Source organism: Hirundo rustica, chromosome 4 (genome assembly GCF_015227805.2).
Source record: "Hirundo rustica isolate bHirRus1 chromosome 4, bHirRus1.pri.v3, whole genome shotgun sequence".
NCBI classification, from domain to species: Eukaryota; Metazoa; Chordata; class Aves; order Passeriformes; family Hirundinidae; genus Hirundo; species Hirundo rustica.
In genome coordinates, this window is record NC_053453.1 from 55,352,822 (window position 1) to 55,366,784 (window position 13,963).

A 13,963-nucleotide genomic window follows, 5' to 3' on the forward strand; every position below is an offset into this window, starting at 1 on the left:
AGAGAAGATGTAAACAATGAGAGAAAAAGGTACAGTCCTACTGTCCCATATAGCCTCAGTTTAGCTTTCCTCTGCTTTTGTGCTTGCTACTTTTTTGATGCTTCACTCTGTGTATATGTAAACAAGCACTAAGGTAAGACAGCAAATACATGATCTCTTTTCTTGTGCTTCATCTTTCTGCTCTGTTTATCATGATTTTAGTAATGTGGAAAAGAGAAGGATGAGTGCAGCAAAGTCATATTTGTGAACAAAGTATCTTGGTATGCAAGACTGATAACCTTGAAGAGCATGAGGTTTAAATAGAAACATAATAATAATAGAATATGAATTGGACTTTTACCAAGTATGAAACTGTATCCTAATTTGACCTAATTCACAGATGAAAATCCACCAAAAGTTATTAATCAACAAAAATACCACCAGTAGCTGCAAAATTTGGTGCAGCATGCTGCAGGTTGGGAATCTATATGGAGGCAGTATTGGTGTAGAATTCCCCTGGGTTTATATTCTTCAGTAGGCACCTGCCACCATCCATTATATTATGCCAGCTGCTGAGCTCAGTGGACAATTAATCTGACACAATAGAAGCATTCCTAAGTTTTTTGTCCTTCTATGTTGGTCACTCGCATTCTGTTCATGCTGGTACTGTTTTCCAGACTTGTTTTATGCTAAGTCTACAAGTCCAAGCCTCCATCCCTTTCAAAGAGCCTCTCGTGGAACAGTCAACATTCATCTGGGAAGCCTGGGCAAGTTTCCCTATCATCTATTTGTGCAGAAAAAGAGCATATTAAAAAAATCACGTAGTTCCCTAAAGAAGTACAGTATGAGTTGAAGTCTGTCTGGATATATTTGTGATGATTTGATACAAGAGTTGTGATCGTAATGTGTGGGCAACCAGACTCAGATGTTTTTAAGAATAAAAATACCTGAATACTTAGGAATGTAGTCACTATGCAATTCATTCGCAGAGAACAAGCAACCATTTTCCCCTGTCTCAGTGTCTTGGTTTAAAAGAGAGACATCTGCTAGGGAGGGGCGGAGCCTCTCTAGGAAGGGGGAATTCCAATCCCCTCCCTCCAAGTTATTATAATTTAGAAAATTAAAGGGACTTTTTCAGGCAGAGGTATGGGGAAAGGAATAACAGTTCTTTACTAGTAAATATAATGAGGCAAACAAACAACAACAACAACAACTACAGCATTAATAATAAACAGAACCAGGAACCTCAAGGGGCTTTGTTTCACAAAGCCTGGGACAGTCTGATCTCTTGGAATTCCGAGAGCACCAAGCTGGAATGGTGGAAACTCCAGGGCTGGTGGCTGGAACAGCAGGATGTCCCAGCAGGCAGGGTGGTGTCCCGGCAGGCAGGGGGGTACAGGGCTACAGCGTAGCACAAAGAGCAGTGCTGAAGAAGCTGTGACTCCCAGGCAGGGCTGGCCCTGCTCCTGCAAGGCAGGCAGAGGAGTTCTGAATTCCTGGGCACACAAGCAGATGATGATGGTATATTTCCCAGGACCGGACTTTCTGTGGACTGTGGACTTCTCCCACAGCAAAAAAAACCCAAAACAGCCTGACCATCCTCTCCAATGCCCAGAGCAAAACAGAACCCCCAGCTCCCTCAGCCCTGTCCTTTTTTCTTCCCCCAAAAACTCATGTGATCTTCCCCCCTCCCGACGTCTTTTGTGTTGGTCAAGCACCATCTAAGCACCAGCAGTTTGTCTCTTAGCAATTTATGGGGAAAAATTCTTGAAGGCCAAAAGGAGCAAACCTAATCCCCAACACTCAGTCAAGGAAACATGGTAACTTGATTTTAAGCTTTGTGTTTGTATCAGGCTCCTCTGTTAGAGACGACACTTCAGCTAACTGTAATGAGCATTTACACAGTGGTAGCAACTGTGAGAAAGCTGAGTCAGGCAGTGTACATGTGGCGGTTTCAGGTTGAATCTGGGCAGAAGCACCAATTTAGTGTAGTGGTTTTGGTTCACCAATTTTTCATTTCCTGGCCCATGTGCCAATTACTGTGGTGGGTTGAGTGCCCACCAGAGTTATTTACTTCTTTTCTACTGTGAGACAGGATTAGGAGAAGAGCAAAGCAGGCTGATAACTTAAATGCTATAAAGAAGACTTCATTAACAAATCTAGAGGAAGAGGAAAAAAAATAATAATTGTCAGAATAAAACCTTCAAAACACTTCTCCTCCCCCCCAACCTTCCCACTCACAACATACAGAGGTAAAACTTGGGACTTTGGTCAGTTGACCACCTCTAAAATAGTCTCTCATCCATTATTTCAGGGAGAGGACTCTCTTTTGCTATGTCATGGAGACTTCTCCACAAGGAAACAGTTCTCTCATGGCTTCAGTTCTCACAAACAGCAGCCGTCCAGGAATCTGCATTCATGAAGTCCCTCCCATTTCATGCACCCTTCCCACAGCTGCACAGGGCCATGTAAAACTCATAGGGTACCATTTTAAGGATGAGCTGTTCAAAAGCAAAGGTTCTCTTCATCTCTCTCTGAGAACATTTTTAGCTCTGGAAACAGAGGTCGTGTTCTCTCCCTGAAGGGAAGAGGAGGGGCAGGTCTTCATCTCATCTCTCTCTCTCTCTCTGTTCAAGCTTCTCATGAGATCATAGCTACTTCAACATTTACTTAATTCAGCACAAATACCTTTGCTCATACCTGCAGTTTGAACACTCATTGTGTTCCCATACATGTCTTCCACGTGAATTAAAGGGATATTCTGGTATTTCACAGTCCATCACCATGGCCTTACAAAAGAATTTCAGCCTAAGACTAGGCATCTCTTCTTTGTCCTCCCATCTGGGACTTGACTCCTCCCTCAATGACTTTGAGGTCTTCATGTTGTCTCTTTATGTGTCTTCACGCTGTCCTTTTTTCTCACTCGGACAAGATTTAATGTTTTGCAAGTTTCATCTGTGCAAGGGAAGAGTTAATATCTCACTGAAGGCCTGAAGAGGGTCTCTGCAGATGGTTTCTGCCAGGCGGTGACTGAAGCAGTCACAGATTCAGGCCACGCTGGGGCTGTACCAGGATCTATGGGGCCCTGGCTGCAGTCAATTTCAGCTGCAGGGCCACTCCACAGCAGCAGAGCCACCCCTGGTCTCAGCTGCATGATCTCTGGCGGCACTGGGACACCCCCTCAGCAAGATGACTCGGTAGCGGTGGCTGGAGCTGGTCACAGTGGAGGATTCCTTGGAAGGTGTGCTGGGGGGTCGGAGGGAATGTCTAGGATCTCAGTATCCATATGCTGTGTGGCTGGGTCCCCCCCTTCCTCTGCCCGACAGCCGCTGGGGCCGGGCCCTGCCCTGCCTGGCCACGGGGGCTGCGCTGGGGCGGGGAGTGACCAGCCTGGCGGCAGGATGGTAACAGCTGCTGGGACCCAATCCAGCCAGGATGGGGCCTTTTGCCCTCCCCACTGCCTGACGGCCGCTGCAGCCCAGCTCCAGCCCAGGACAGGGCCCAGTGAGCTTCCCGGGAAGGGGCCTGGCCCCTTGGCAGGGCCCGCCCGGCCTGGCCCGACAGCAAGGAGGGAACCGGCCCGGCTTACCTCTTCCTAGTCTAGAAAGAAAAATTTTCCTGAGGTTTGTTCGATTTTTAGTGTGTGTTCACAGAGGTGTCAGAGTGTTTACCTCGTGGTTTAACAATGTGTCAGTATTCAAAAGTAGCCACTGATTGTTTTTGTCAAGTAGGGAGGATGCTGTTAATAGTTTTTCTTAAAAAAAATCACTTACGTGTGCGGCTTCTCTCTCACCGAATGTCAATCAATGCAAAACCAGCACAGTACAGCAACTGTGATTTAGTCAGCTTTTCCCAGAGATTCAGCATGATTAGGGAAGACAACATGCTGGTGAAGTATACCTGGAGACTGTTGCTCCCATCTCTCTGGCATTTACCAGATGATCAGTTACGTGCTGCATGCAGACTCATGGGCCTGTGATTTTTAGATTCAAATCATTTAGATATTTAGTGTGTTTTCAGTTACGAAAAGAATAAAGGTGGTTCTGGTGAAAGAGCTTTAGTGAGTAGATGCTATTTCACTTAAAGGAATCGATATCTGCACCAGCTAAATGCTTTTCTTTTCTCTTAAGAACAAAAATCTTGAGATCTTGAGAGCTAGAGGTCCAAGGTGTGCTATTTCTGCTGCACTGGAAATTATACAAATGGCAAAGTATGTCACACTGTTTTGTTTCACTCTCTTTTACTAACTCTATTTTTTAATGTTACTGATGTATCTTCTAGGAATATTTGTTCCCTGAAGGCAACTGTGATCTAGCTTGTTAGCAGATGATTTGCAAACATGCCATATATGGGCCATTTTATCTATCCTAAAGACAAAACTGTATTAAAACTTACAGAAAGTATTAAGACAATATTTAGAAAAATGGTTTTTCAACCAGAGGACATACCCTTCTTCCCAGAAGATGGAGAATCCCTTCTTCCCCCTGCCCCTAGTGATGATTTGAAGTGATACAAAATAACCTCCAGGTCCTGGCCAAAACTAGGACAAGGTGTGAGCGCTTATTCCAACACTGTGCCTGTGTATTTCTTCTCCTAAGACTATGTAGTACCCAGAGAGTGAGCCTTCACGGTGCTCTTGCGCAGCGTATGGAGTTTTCCTTACCATGAATTTGGAAGTGTTACATTATTCTTGAATAGCAAAGCCATGAAAAAAATTTTGCTGGGGACTGTTTAGGATCTCTGTTTGTGTCTTAGCCAACTGCATCACAGGAGAGGAAACTCTGGATAAATTATCTGATTGAGAGTCCAGGCTTCAACATATCCTCAAATCCAACACATGCTAGCCAGCTGTGATGGACCATTTGGAATGGGGGCTGCCCCTTTCATTTTTAGAAGTGATGCCTTCAGACATTAGGCTTCAAGATGGCAGGCTTTTGGCTTTTGTGTGCCAGATCAGTAGGAGCTGCCAGACAAGGGTTTCTTCCCTGTAGTGATACATGGCAGTGGGGTTAGAAATTGGGAATCCTGACAGCAGAGAAAATAACTGCGCTTTGAAGGTGATTTACTTTTCCAGCCACCTTTTACCTTCCCTGCTTGTGTCAGGCTATTCATGCAACATATGAACCCCTACCTTTTTAGGCTTTATTTTTATAAGCACACTGTGTGTTTTTCTGGAGAAATACTTCAGCTAATAAAAGCAAGCTCAAGTCTGTAAAGTGTCTTAAACTTTCAACATGTCAGGTATGACTGATCTAGTACAAGGATATCAAGTGGCAGATTCAGAACAATATGGTTTGCAGAAGCAAAGTAGATAGACCACAATGTGATGGTCCTTTCCTAAAGCCACCATGTGGGAAACCAGGGACCACAAATAAGAAGAGTTGTGAGGGTGTGAATTTGGAATCATCTCTGTTACACACATTAGACATTTCTGGGAAGCATTGAGTTTTCGATAAACCAACCAAAACTTCACACTTTGTTTGCGTTTTCTGTTTTTATTTTATGAGAATCTGATTTTCCTGCCTTTCACCTGAAATTCTTACCCTTCTCCTTAAAGGTTTGCTCTACTTCCCTCTGTCTTTTTAATGAACTTTGTAGTGGGAGAGTGCTCTGCCCTGGTACAGGAATCCTGACAATACAGAGAAAAATTGTGTGCCATTTTAAAGGGAATAGAGGAGGTCAGCTTACATCATCAGCGGCCTTGTTACTTTATATTCAAAAAGAAATGTGTCCTAAGCATCTATTATTAGCCTTTCTTCAATCGGGCTTCCAACTTCCAAATGTAGGAACTCATTCTCTTACAGGCTTTCTCTAAGGATTTTGGAGGAAATGTTTGGGGGCTTTTTGGGCAAGTGTTGTTTCATATAATAAAATGTACAATGGCAGTGAATAGATACAAGCTAGTTAAACAACAGAATAAATCTCCTCAGTGTTATGAATATGCTGAATTTCTGCCTATTTTTTCCAAAATGTAACGTCAGGACAAATTCTGAAATCTGTCTCACTCAAGTGTTTTGTAGACAGAATTCTAATTGAAGTTATTGAGAGCATGACCCGAGAGAAAACTTAAAGTGTGGAAATTGTAGCATGCACCTTAAAACAAACAAGCGTTTCAGACAGGGAAATAGGAACTTCTCAAAGGCTTCTAATATCCCACTTTAAGCTTAAACTTTTGATATTTGAGAACCTGAGTCTCACAGAAGGGAAACTAAACACAGCTCATGGAACATCCTAGTGCCAATGTACAATGCATTATGGAATTTAGTCTCCCAACTTTTATTTTAGAAGCTGTACAGATGTGGTTTTTTAGCTCTTACTGAAGAAATGAAAATGTTTAAGTTTGCCCATTCAATACATAAAAACAAAAAAAGTGGCTGGCAATTTTCTGTCACTTTCTCTACTTTTGAGCATGTCTGTGAGACCTCAGTAGTTTTACGTTAAAGATGTAAGGCTTAAGGAAAATTTGAGTTTTTAAGAAACAATTTTTTTGCAATTTTCTGTCCCATTATTTAAAGGGTCTTTTGAAATTCTGACTACCAAATCTATTAAAAAATAGAAGGAAAATATGCCTGTTCTGCATCAGAAGAAATTTTGAGAATGACAACTTCTTTTGGTTGAAAGTGAAAGTACAATACACTGAAGTTTTAGAGTAAAAATGTATTTTAGTTTTATCAGAACATGTGAATGTCTCAGAATGAATTCTACCAGACCAGAAAGGCTCAACTAATTTTATTTATATTATGTGAAGAGGTTGCCTCAAAAAACTCTTTTTTTCCCCCAGTCTTTTAGAAACTTTTGGGTATTTCAGAGCTTCTGAAGTATATTTAAAAACAGGCTTTTAGATGACTTTCCACCTTCTACTATGACAAGAAACTAGTGTCAGGAAAAATTTCTCTTTCTAATGAAGATTATTTTTTCTTCCTGTTTCCTGTCAAGTCTGAAGTGTCTTGGATCCCCAACAAGCACTACTCTGGGATTTACGGGCTGATGAAGTTGGTTCTGACTAAGACTCTACCTTCCAATCTTGAGCGAGTCATTGTCCTCGACACAGACATTACATTTGCCACTGACATTGCTGAGCTATGGGCCGTCTTTCACAAGTTCAAAGGTATTTTAATGATTTTTTACTGTCCTTAGTTGGGGGGGGAAGGAGAATGATGGGGCAAGCAATACAGTGGGCATGAAGGGGCTAGCTGAGGTTTGTTAAATGTTTTCGCTCTTTCCATTTTTGGTGTTTGAATATAATTGTTCTCTGTGTGAGCTCTTTTTTCAGTGATGTTCTGTATAGAATAATTGACAACACTGATTATCTATGTAGTTTGTTTTATTGGTCTGACTATTTGGGGCAGGTGAGAGCCTGACAATGCAGTAGATGATAAAGAATTATGAGCATGCTGTAGTTATGTACCGTTCAATGCCTCTTGGAAGAACTTGGGTTTAATTTTTTTTTTTTAATTAATAAAACTTAAATATTACTTTCAGTATAAATGTTCCATGTAACCACTGAGAATGAATGAAGTTGGGATCATTCTTGAACCAGGGAGGAAAATGAAGGGAGCAGAATTACACATGTGAATAGAAAGGAGATGATTACGAAAAAGTTGCCCACTACCCTGTCACAAAGCAGAGCACTTTCTGGCTAGCACACCGCTAAAACCATTTAATTCTCCCAGGTTCCAATGTTGCCAGCTGTTCAGAGTCAGAGACATACCCTATTGTTCTCCTCTTGCCCTCAGCGTATGCATTGCAGTGCTAATAATTGTAGAGGCATTCCAGCATCCTGGTTTAAAGGTTTACAGCCCTGCTAAAGTGTAGCCTTGATGTGTTTCATCAGCTCTCTCAAAATCGTCTCAAGCAAAGTCAGCCTAAGCAAATGGGAGTATTTATTTAGCGAAGCCAAAATGCACTGCTCCATGAGGAGGGAGCCAGGAAAGAGCACATTTACTGTACTTATCCCCTGGTGAAATCCACAAGGGGTGCTTTTCCCAGTACCCAGCTCCAGGGCAGGACCTATTATCTTCAGCTTTATGTCAAGGACTGGGTTCTAGTGCTTGCTTTTTCGTGTATTTGTTTCCATTCACTATGAATACACTGATGTCTTTTCAGCAAGCCAGTAGCAGTCATCTTTTTGCTTAATTTAATTATTCACAAGCTTTCTTCATTAAGGAATAGAAAATCTTTCCTCTCTTCAGATATTATTCAGACCTCTTCACTAAGCCTTTCCCTCCACTGAACTTTGAGTTTCATATAAACATATACCTTGACAACCATAAGTAACATAAACATATGCATAGGAAATAATGCTGTGCTATTGTACCATCTCAGTGTGTGCAGCTGTCCCATTAATAGCAGTATTTGACTGAATGTGGTATAATAGCATGTCATAGCAGGAAAAGAAATGTGGATAAACCGAACTTGGGCAGAGGGGACTGCATGGTAAAAGAGCAAAATCTGATTTGAGACAATGAAGGGAATTGTCTCCTTGTTTATCATTTCTGTCATAACTTCAGTGAAGATCCCTTGCTCTTTTACTGCGGGAATAAAACCAAGCATAAAGAAAGACTGCTTTTAATAAAGAGGAACATGGAGCAGGGGCAGATGTAAGACTGAAAGAAAATGCAGGCAGAAAATATGGAAATATGGAGAAGAAAAGTTGATGTAAGTAAAATGTGTCTAAATCAGTCTCCATAGAGCTAGGCAGGAATGCTCATCTGATTAGAGCTGTGAAAATCTCTGCCTTAGACAGAATTCCTGTGCTGCTGCCCTCGTAACATACATAGCACAACTCCCAAATGCATGATTTTGTAAGTTGTCCCATGTGTCTTTTTAATTCCGTCTGACCACCTGCTTCTCCACAGTTTTTTAATCCTGACAATAAATTGGTCAGTGTCTACATCTGCTCATCTCCCAGGCAGTCATGCACACAGAAAGAATAGATGAAACAATGCCATAGCACCAGGCGTTGAGCTGGGGTGGGAGGGGATTTTGGATCCTAAATGCTGCAGAGGAGAGAGGAAGTGTCCAAGCACAGGCTTGTTGTCCAGCCTGTGTCATAGGCTGCAGTTCCGTTAGCAAAGATGACCTCCACGATGGTGACATCAGAGTTGAGTGTTTAAGGGTAAGAATAAGAGGGAAAGACAACAAAACAAATACCACGGTAAGAGTCTATTGTAGGCCATTCAGCTGGGATGAGGAGGCAGAAGAAATATTCTATAAGCAGCTGGGAAGATTTGTCCTTGTGGTGGGCTTGAACTTACCAGAGAGACAAGTTGAACTTAGCAGAGGTCTGCTGGAAATACAACATGGGGTAGGGGAAACAGTACAGGAAGTTCCTGGAGTGTGTGGAAGATAATTTCCTGACCCAGCTGGTGAGGGAGCTAGCCAGGGGCAGTGTCTGGCTGAATATGTCAGCAGATCTGGCTAACCAGGGAGGTCCCAGTGGACTGGAGATCAATAGATGTAATGCCTATTTACAGGAAGAGCCTGAAGGAGCATCCAAGGAATTACAGGCCTGTCAGCCTGACCTTGGGGCCCGGGAAGGTCACAGAACAGGTCACTTGAGTGCTGTCATGCAGCATGTGCAGGACAACCAGGGGATCAGCCCCTGTCAGCATGAATTTGTGAAAGGCAGGTCCTACTTGACCCACCTGATCTCCTTTTGTGCCAAAGGTTACTCTCAGTGGATGAGGGAAAGCCTGTGGATGTTGCCTAGCTAAACTTTAGTAAAGCCTATGACATGGTTTCCCTCAGCATTCTCAGAGAAACTGGCTTCCCATGGCTTAGACATGTTCTCTAGATAAAAAAACTGGATGGATGGCCAGGCCCAGAGAGTGGTGGTGAATGGAGCTAAATACATTTGGCTACTGGTGTCTCCCGGGGCTCAGTATTGGGGCCAGTCTGATTTAATATCTTTATCAATGATCTGGATGAGGGGATCCAGGTGCATGCTCGGTCAATACCAAGTTGAGTGGGAATGTTGATCTTTTGGAGGGCAGGAAAGCTCTGGCCAGGAAGGATCTGGACAGGCTGAATCAAGGGGCCAAGGCTGGTCCTGTGAGTTTCAACAAGGCAAAGTGCCAGGTCCTGCACTTGGGTCACAACAACCCTATGCAGTGCTACAGATTTGGAGCAGAATGGTTGGAAAACTGCCCAGTGAGAAAGGATCTGTGCATGCTGGTCAATAGCAGCTGAACATGAACCAGCGTGTGCCCAGGTGGCCAAGAAGGCCAGTGGCATCCTGGCCTGGATCAGCAATAGTGTGGCCAGCAGGACCAGGGCAGGGATTGTCCCCCTGTTCTCAGCATGGGTGAGGTCACTCCTCAAGTCCCATGTTCATTTCTGGGCCCCTCACTGCAAGAAGGACGTTGAGGTGATGGAGAGTGTCCCAACAGCAGAAAAGCAAGAAAGGCAGCAGAAAATTTCTTCATAGAAAGGGTTGACAAGCATTGGAATAGACTGCCCAGGAAGCTGTGGAGTTGTCATCCCTGACTGCATTTAAAAGCTGTGTAGATGTGGCACATAGGGACAGGGTTTAGTGGTGGACTTGGTAGTGTTAACTTCGATGGCAGGACATAAAGATCTTTTTCAACCTAAATGATTGTACTGTTCTATGATTCAGTGGAAATGGAAGGAAGGACAAGTAATTTGGAGAGATACTGATACTTTTACTGTTTTATAAAAGTTTGGCCTAAATTCTGTGGTGCTTTTCAATTTTTCCTAAGTGTCTTTTTATTTCTCCTGCCCGCGTTACAAAAGATTGAAAGATTGTCTCATGTCATGAGCCCCAAATATTCCTCCAAAGGGTATTTTACTAAACGAATGTTTTAATCTCTTCCTTTTTTCTTTCTCATAAGTCCCAGGTAAGTTCATGAAGATTTCTTGGGGGTAATCTAGAATGTTTGTTGACATATTACATAAACAGAATAATAATAAAACTCCTATGAAGGGAAATGCTAGTCTCTAAAGGAACCTATTATTACACCCAACCCCAGTTAGGAGGGCAGCTTTAGACCCACTGGGTCTCCTTCTAGAAATATTCTAACAACCAGTTACTGGCTGGAAGCCACCATTATAAACCTGCCTACACCTGGATGCTTTTGAGAAAATTAAAGAATTTGTCACATCAGTGCAGGAAAGGCAAAAGCTTCTGCCTGCAGATTGCTGCAAGATAACTGATGAAGCAGTCAGCACAGCCTTTCCCAAACTGCAACCACATGTTGAGAGAAGGTCCTAGAGTATGTGATTCTTTCCATGCCTGGGAAGACTTTTCTTCCCAACAAAAACACTGATAAAGGGAGACCAGTAGCTCAGATTCCCTTTTTCTCAGACACCATGCTTGGAAGAAACTTAGATTTAGGACTGTCTTGTAATTTAACCAGGTCTGATTTGCTGTGTATAAGGGCATACAGTATGTTTTAAATAGCACCTGCAATACCCAGAATCCTTGTTCTGCAAAGGTTCTTATTCCAGTTATCTTAAGAGTTGCTGGGAAGATCAGACCCTTGCATAGTAACTTAATGACTTAAGTTAGGTAAGGTACTGCTCCATTTGCTCTATAGATGGAAAAAAGGCAGTAGTATTTCTTTGTCAATTATTGCCCTTCTACCCTTTCTAGATAAGCTCTTTGCATATACCTTTACAATAAGTGATCCAGCTGTTCTGTAGCAGAGTGCAGAAATGTAAAAATCCCTTTTTTTGAGGTGGCAACCTTATGCTTTGGTAGAAATTCACATCTTTCTTTGGTAGCCTGAGAGAATGTCTTAAGCAATGTAACATTTAACAGTTTCTCTTAGGAGAAAGTGGGGATTGTAGTAATTAATTAATTAAGTAATTGGTTTGTATACAAGCTTCAATCTCTATGCATAAATATGTCTTTGAGAACCCGTAACTTAAATTTCAAGAGTCATATACAGCTTTTCAGCTGTGATTTGGGCATTTCTGCTTTAGCCTCATTCTCTCTTGCTCTATAGATAGGCAGAATGTTTTCCTCTGGGGTGGAGATACACCTCCAAAATATTGACTTCAGAGGTTTGAGCCTGCAGCCAGTCTGGTAAAGATAACCTGCCGTGCATATTTCCTGTGACTTGGTTGACACTGATTATGTTTCCTATTCATCTTTCACTAGATTTTGACAGTTCTAAACTTGAGAAAGTACCTAGCCTAAGGGCAAAAGTGTGGGACTGTAGATCATAGTGTATTCTTGGATGAAGTGCTGCAGAGTGTTTCAGACAAGGATTAGTAACCAAAATGTTTTTATTTCAGAAATTGTGCAAATTCTTCTGAGAAAAAAATAAGTCCAAAGCTATGTTCTGTGCCATCAATCTTAAGGTTCTTTTAAAGGCCGCATCTACTAATTGTTTTATTATTCTTGCTCACTCGAACTCTTGGTACTGCAGTGTGGGTTCACTTCCCTAAGGTTCTGATTTTTAATTTTACTGGGTGTTAAATATGGATTGTTAGGTTTGAATTTATTTGGAACCTGACTACAACAGTCATCATTATTATATGTCTTAGAAGTTGCAGTTTCAGTCTGGATCATAGCTTCTGTGTGCTGGGTGCTCCACATGTAAATAGCAAGAGATTCTCTTTGTGCTTTAAACTGTCAGGTGACAATTCTTGTGTCTGCCTTGTTCCTTTAGGCCATTGCTTTGCATGAGTCACAGCTGAGACTCACAAATGAGACCTGAATAATCCCTGTAGAGATCAATGTTGAGGAGCTCTGTGTTAAATTGAACACTACATCAAAGGGCATTATGGTGTTTCTAAGTACATGTCAAAACTCAAAAGCTGTATTGAGCAGTGATGTCTTACTACTGCTGTATGTTAGCCTCACAATCCAGCTAGCTGATACGATGAATATTTTAAGTACTCTTAAACAACAGAGACCGGATAATACCTAACTAGTGCATTTCAAATAACTCTACTTGTATATTAAGTCACCCAGAGAATATAAGCTACAATTGGTGTTCATCTGTGCAAGTCTTCTGTGGAAAGGTGACCTCCATTAACCAAACAGACATGAAGGAGAAATGACAAACTTGACAGGAATACTGAGATTCATATGTTCATACTTTGCATGAATAAAAATATGCTATAGAAGCTATTTGTTTTGTGCCAGGAGCTCAAATAATGATAAAAATCCATATTGACATTATAAATAGCAGAAAAGGTCAGCAGCAATTTTGGTGCAGGATCAAGTGCCCAGAACTGAAGAGGGATTGGCACATAGTCAATCCCAAATTTAAAATTTGCAAACACTCAGCATGTAGGTGCTTTGGCATAATGCTCTGCAGAAAGCCTGGGGTAACAATCTAGGTCCATACTATTTTTGCAGCTTCTTCAGGAAAAAGAGCAAGCAAGCAAGAAAACAAAACAAACCAGAGAAAAATCATAACCCTCACAAATTTAAGCATCTTGTGTAGAGATTTTAGTAATTATATTCCTATAAAAACTATTATACATAAGTTAGTAATGTTAAGTGCATGCAGAACTTTTAATTTGCATGTGAATATAGCATGCCAGACACTGAGATGCTGATGACACTGGTGAGAGGCAGGCAGAGTCAGCAGATGCTGTATAAATTTCTCTGAATTTGGCTCTGCCAGTAAAGCCCTTTTTTAATAAGCTATACCTGTCATAGCCCTTGAATCTCCTGCAATGATTGTGCTTTTTATAAGTGTGCTGTTCTTGTGATGATGTAAAATGCTTGATTGTTGCCAAGATTAAAATTTAGAATTCATTGGCACCTATGGCTATAGGCAGGATTTGAGCCACAGAATTGATTCTGGGCAGGTTCTGTAGTTCAGTCTGTCAGTTTATACTGAGTAAGTCATTAAAGCTTCCAGATGATTTTGAGACAGGATCTCTGCAGGTTGACTCAGTGTTCATATTAAATCCTACAGAGATATTTCTGTTTCTTCTGGTCAGTAAAACGAGCTTTCTTTTCTTACTAGTCAAGAGGAAGGCATTAGCAACATGCACCTTT

General features: G+C 41.8%; 1 protein-coding gene across 5 annotated transcripts in view; it reads left to right on the top strand.

The window, feature by feature from the left end:
* The window catches only part of LARGE1 (LARGE xylosyl- and glucuronyltransferase 1), a 285,588-nt gene that overhangs the window by 168,845 nt on the left and 102,780 nt on the right, over window positions 1–13,963 (top strand). For all 5 annotated transcript variants that reach the window (XM_040061698.1, XM_040061697.1, XM_040061699.1 and 2 more), the window contains one exon: window positions 6,916–7,087. In XM_040061698.1, the coding sequence (XP_039917632.1) occupies window positions 6,916–7,087 (172 nt within the window). The remainder of the gene's footprint in view (window positions 1–6,915; window positions 7,088–13,963) is intronic.